This window comes from Tarenaya hassleriana, unplaced genomic scaffold (assembly GCF_000463585.1).
Source record: "Tarenaya hassleriana unplaced genomic scaffold, ASM46358v1 Cleome81, whole genome shotgun sequence".
NCBI lineage: Eukaryota > Viridiplantae > Streptophyta > Magnoliopsida > Brassicales > Cleomaceae > Tarenaya > Tarenaya hassleriana.
In genome coordinates this window covers 397392-402765 of record NW_010970575.1, presented here as the reverse complement: position 1 = coordinate 402765, position 5374 = coordinate 397392, and the positions used below count along the sequence as shown (strand labels likewise).

At 46.1% G+C, this 5374-nt stretch overlaps 1 protein-coding gene across 1 annotated transcript in view; it reads left to right on the top strand.

Moving 5' to 3' along the window:
• The first annotated feature begins 312 nt into the window (after positions 1–312).
• LOC104803186 overlaps positions 313–5374 on the top strand; it is a 20396-nt gene continuing 15334 nt past the window's right edge. Inside the window, exons 1-4 of the mRNA XM_010527068.1 lie at positions 313–1272; positions 1356–2195; positions 2244–2458; positions 2547–3047. Coding sequence (XP_010525370.1) covers positions 313–1272; positions 1356–2195; positions 2244–2458; positions 2547–3047 — 2516 coding nt within the window. The remainder of the gene's footprint in view (positions 1273–1355; positions 2196–2243; positions 2459–2546; positions 3048–5374) is intronic.

Genomic DNA, 5374 nt, shown 5'->3' with positions numbered 1-5374 from the left:
TAACATTTTCGAATGTTACTCATATTCGGACCGTAAGAAAGTCCAATATGCGGCTGCTCAACTAGCCGAGAGCGCCATAGCATGGTGGGATCGTGAGGTAAACGAGAGACGACGTGGTCACATAGAGCCGGTCGGAACATGGAGAGAAATGAAGGTATTGATGCGTAAATAGTACGTACCTCCTCATTTCCACCGAGAGCTCCAAGTAAGTATCGGAGAATTTCACAAGGTGCTAGGACGGTGGAAGAATTCTTTGAAGAATTAGAGCACCTTAGGAGTCGGTTGGAATTAGATGAGGACGAGGAGGCGGTGATGGCCCAATTTCTCGACGGACTTAACGAGCGTATTGCCCCAAAGGTCGAGCGCCATCCGTACCGCAATCTCCATGAGCTTCTGCACCTAGCCGTGCAAATCGAAAAGCAAAACCAAAGGAAACAAACCAGGCTGAGTAAGCTCAAAACTCCTCCTACTCTTTCCTCGCCAATACCTAAACCCTCGGTCATGCCCCGAAAGGAACTCCCCGAGAACCGTGGTAACCGTGATTATCGGGAAAAAGGAAAATCCCCTGAAACATCGCAAACTAAGCCCACCCATGATTCTCCTCGTGGCGCTAGAACTAGAGAGATTATGTGTTATAAGTGTCGAGGTAGAGGACATATGGCTCGTGATTGTCCAAACTCCCGAGTAGTGATTATCACCGATAAGGGAGAGTACGAGTCTTTAGACGAGGAGGAGGCGGGTGATCTCGAGGAAGAGATTGAGTATCCCGATAGCGGAGAGCTCTTGGTTACCCGACGAGTTCTTAGCGCTATGACCAACCCGGACGAGACCTCACAGCGAGAAACGATATTTCATACTCGGTGCACCGTCCAAGGGAAAGTTTGCGGGTTGATAATCGATAGCGGGTCGTGCACCAACGTGGCTAGTGCCTACGTGGTGAAAAAGTTAAGACTTGAGTCCGAAAAGCACCCGCACCCCTATAAGCTACAATGGTTGAATAACCAAGGGGAAATAAGAGTGAGCGAGAGAGTGAAAATTCCCTTTAGCATTGGACGTTACCACGATGAGGTCGTGTGTGATGTCGTTCCCATGCAAGCGGAACACATGATGTTGGGTCGGCCTTGGCAATTCGACCGAGAAGTCATGCATGATGGACGAGCCAATCAATACTCTCTTATACACAACAAAAAGAAGGTTGTGTTAGCCCTCTCACTCCATCTCAAGTCCACGAGATACAGTTGCAACTTGCGAAAGAAACCGAGCCCAAGAAAGGCAACTATTACCTTCGGTCGAGTCAAGTCGAAAAGGCCCTTCGCCTTCATCCTTCGATTCTTTTGATGATCTTTAAAGACCAGATCACTCTCCGGACTGATTTCTCTCACGAGAGTCCAGCCATATCACGGCTTCTTGATCAGTTCCGAGATGTGTTTCCCGAGGATATCCCGGCTGGCCTTCCTCCGATTCACGGTATTGAGCACCAAATCGATCTAGTGCCTGGTGCATCACTACCAAACCGCCCCGCCTATCGTATGAACCCCGAGAAAACGAAAGAGCTCGAGAAGCAGATTCGAGAGCTTCTGGGCAAAGGGTATATTAGGGAGAGTCTGAGTCCCTGCGCGGTTCCGGTGCTTCTAGTACCGAAGAAAAATGGGACTTGGCGGATGTGCGTCGATTATCGTGCGATAAACAACATCACTGTCAAATATCGCCATCCAATTCTCCGCCTTGATGATATGCTTGATGAGCTTAGCGGAGCCACGATTTTCTCCAAGATCGATTTAAAAAGTGGTTATCATCAAGTTCTAATGAAAGAAGGCGATGAATGGAAAACCGCTTTCAAAACCAAACAAGGACTCTATGAGTGGCTTGTGATGCCTTTCGGGCTCACTAAAGCCCCGAGTACCTTCATGAGGTTTATGAATCACATCTTGAGAGCCTTCATCGGCAAGTTTGTGGTCGTGTACTTTGACGATATTCTCGTCTATAGTCGCACCGAGGAAGACCTCGCGATTCATCTTGAGCAAGTCTTGACCGCACTTAGGAAGGAAAGCCTATACGCTAATTTAAAGAAATGCTCGTTCTACACTAACGAGATCGTCTTTCTAGGCTTTGTGGTCAGCTCGAGTGGGCTGCGAGTCGATGAGGAGAAGATCAAAGCCATCACGGAATGGCCGACCCCTACCACTATTGGACAAGTGCGTAGTTTTCATGGCTTGGCTAGCTTTTATCGCCGTTTTGTGCAGGATTTTAGTAGCATAGCCGCTTCCCTTACCGCGGAAATTAAAAAGGACGTACCATTTGAATGGGGAAACGCACAAGAGCAAGCCTTTGCTGCCCTCAAAGACAGCCTTACACATGCTCCCGTCTTAGTTCTTCCGAACTTTGACAAAACTTTCGAGGTCGAGTGCGATGCATCCGGGATTGGCATAGGAGCTGTCCTAAGCAAGAAAAGAAGCCCGTAGCATTCTTTAGTGAAAAACTAAACGGGGCTGCACTCAATTATCCGACCTACGATAAGGAGCTATATGCACTTGTGCGAGCTTTAGAGACTTGGGAGCATTACTTGTTGCCAAGGAATTCGTAGTGCATTCGAATCATGAAACACTAAAGCATCTTAAGGGCCAAACCACTCTCAAGCGTCGGCACGCTAAGTGGTTAGAATTCATCGAGACATTCCCGTACATCATCAAGTACAAGAAAGGAAAAGAGAATGTCGTGGCCGATGCATTGTCTCACCGACACACTTTGATCTCGGTTATGGAGGCGAGATTGTTCGGCTTTGAGCATGTCAAAGCACAGTATAAGGGCGACCGTGACTTCGGTACCATCGTGGAGGAATGTCGAAAAGGAGACCACGGGCCATATTACTTGCATGATGGATACCTATTCCGTGATAGACGATTGTGTGTCCCTCAAGGATCATTACGAGATGTCATACTCCGAGAAGCTCATGGAGAAGCTCTAGCTGGTTACTTCGGGGTAGATAAGACTTTGGCTGTAGTACAAGAGCATTTCTTTTGGCCACATCTCAAGAGGGACGTCCGGAGGTTTTGCGCTAAGTGCATAGAATGCCATTAGGCTAAGTCTAAGGTGCAACCTCATGGATTGTACATGCCATTACCGATCCCCACGCAACCTTGGGTCGATATTTCCATGGACTTTGTCCTTGGACTCCCCAAGATTCAACACAAGGACTCTATCTTTGTTGTCGTGGACTGGTTCTCTAAGATGGCTCACTTTGTGTCGTGTGCTAAGACGGACGATGCTAGACATATCGCTAATTTGTTGTTTCGAGAGATAGTCCATCTTCATGGCATACCAAGGACGATAGTGTCGGACCGAGACTCCAAGTTTCTCAGCCACTTCTGACGGACACTATGGAAGAAGATCGGCACAAAGCTCGTCTTTTCGACGACTTGTAATCCGCAAACGAACGGACAAACTGAGGTAGTTAATCGTACGTTGTCTACTCTTTTACGAGCTACCATTGGAAAGACCCTAGGGAATTGGGTTGAGTGCATCCTGTTGATTTAGTGCTCTATAATGTACTGCTTGCGAGCTTTCTTTGGATACATTTGATGTATTGATACTTTCTATAGTTTTATGAAAGTGTTTGATTCATTACATATTGTGCATACTAGATATGTTGTGAAATTCATGTATTGTTATGAACAATACTAAACTCCCTAGTCATGTATCATTGTGGGAATAATGATATACTAAGACTAGTATGATGTGTGATTGATGATCATATAGATGATCATAGGTATTGGATACGATCACAGTCATAGGTATTCGTTGGAGAACGGAATACTGGATTGGCCCGCATGAGATTGTCACATTGACTAGCGTCATGACTTGAATCTCATATGGCGGTTCCATGATTGGATCCTAAGACCTAAGATATCTACGGAATCCAACATGAGGAGTTGTGTGCTTTGAATACGTCAAACGTCCTGCGTAACAGGAGGACTATAAAGGCGTGTATCAGGTACGAAACGAATCATGTGCTGGATTGTAGATAGTTAAGACGGGATTTGTACCTCTCGTAAAAGAGAGAGATATCGCTGGGCCCCTCGTGTGAGCGAGACAGTAGAAATGTGTGGCCGCACTATTGACGAACGTTGTCTATTTCAGACAGTCGAACTCAGTGAACGAGAAAGCAGTCGAATCAGATAAGGTGGCTTGTCCATGCCTTATGTTCGACATATGATATCGCGATACAAAAGGATCATCAGCCGGAATCATCACTGGCGTTCGTAAGATCACGAACAAACTCTATTTGAGATAGGTAGTCATAGTGTCTTGCTAGAGACCGCCTATGACTTGTATATCCGAAATAGAGATTTCAAGTTATACTGCTATATCGAATGAGCCTACAGGGTCACACACGCAGGGAAGGACAAAACGCACGAGAAAACGACGGAAAAACCGAGATAGAAGGGTCTGGAACGGACGGACCAGAAAGTCTAGAACGGACGGTCCGCCAGATCCAGACCCGACGGTCCTGAAGCGTGGTCGGTCCGTTCTGGAGACTAGAACGGACGGTCCACGTTAAGGCAGACCGTCCGTTCTACATGCTGGAACGGACGGTCCATGGGCTTTTCTGAGTTGTGGATACGTGTAGAGGGCGTGGTATTCTTCCTCCCTTTCGTGATCGGACGAATTCTTCAATTAATACAGGCCCCGGATCGATTGAGGTAAGCGTTCTAACGTTTCTACGATTCATAGAAACATGGTTCTAGGGTTTATTAAATTTTTATTTTACATCCGCTGCGCAAACCCTAGAATCGATCTCTTAGGAATATGATTGGCTCTAGAGATCCCAGGAAACCCATCAGTGGTATGAAAGCCTGGTTGCTCTGTTTTGATTTCGTAGAACCCGATCACGCACGTTTTAGTATTTGAATTGTTTGAATCCATGTTTGCTTTGATTTCTATGCATGTTTGATGATTGAATCTAGTGTAGATTGCATGTTTCATGTTGCATAGAGTGCAGGAGTTCGAATTTTGGGTGTACAGAAGAATTCGGATCAGCTTCGGGTCTGATCGGGGCCGAGTGTTGGAATTCCTGGGATCTCTAAAGCGAATCTTATTCCTAAGAGATCGATTCTAGGATTTGCGCAGCGGATATAAAACAAAAATTTGATGAACCCTAGAACCATGCTATTAATGAATCGTAGAAACGTTAGAACGCTTACCTCAATCGATACGGACGGTCCAGAAATGCATGTGGACCGTCCGTTCCAGCACGTAGAACGGACATTCTGGCATTAGTGGTGTTGGTTTGGTGCTCTATGATGTACTGTTTATGAGCTATGATTATGATACATTTGATGTATTGACACTTTCTATAGTTTTATGGATTAGTGTT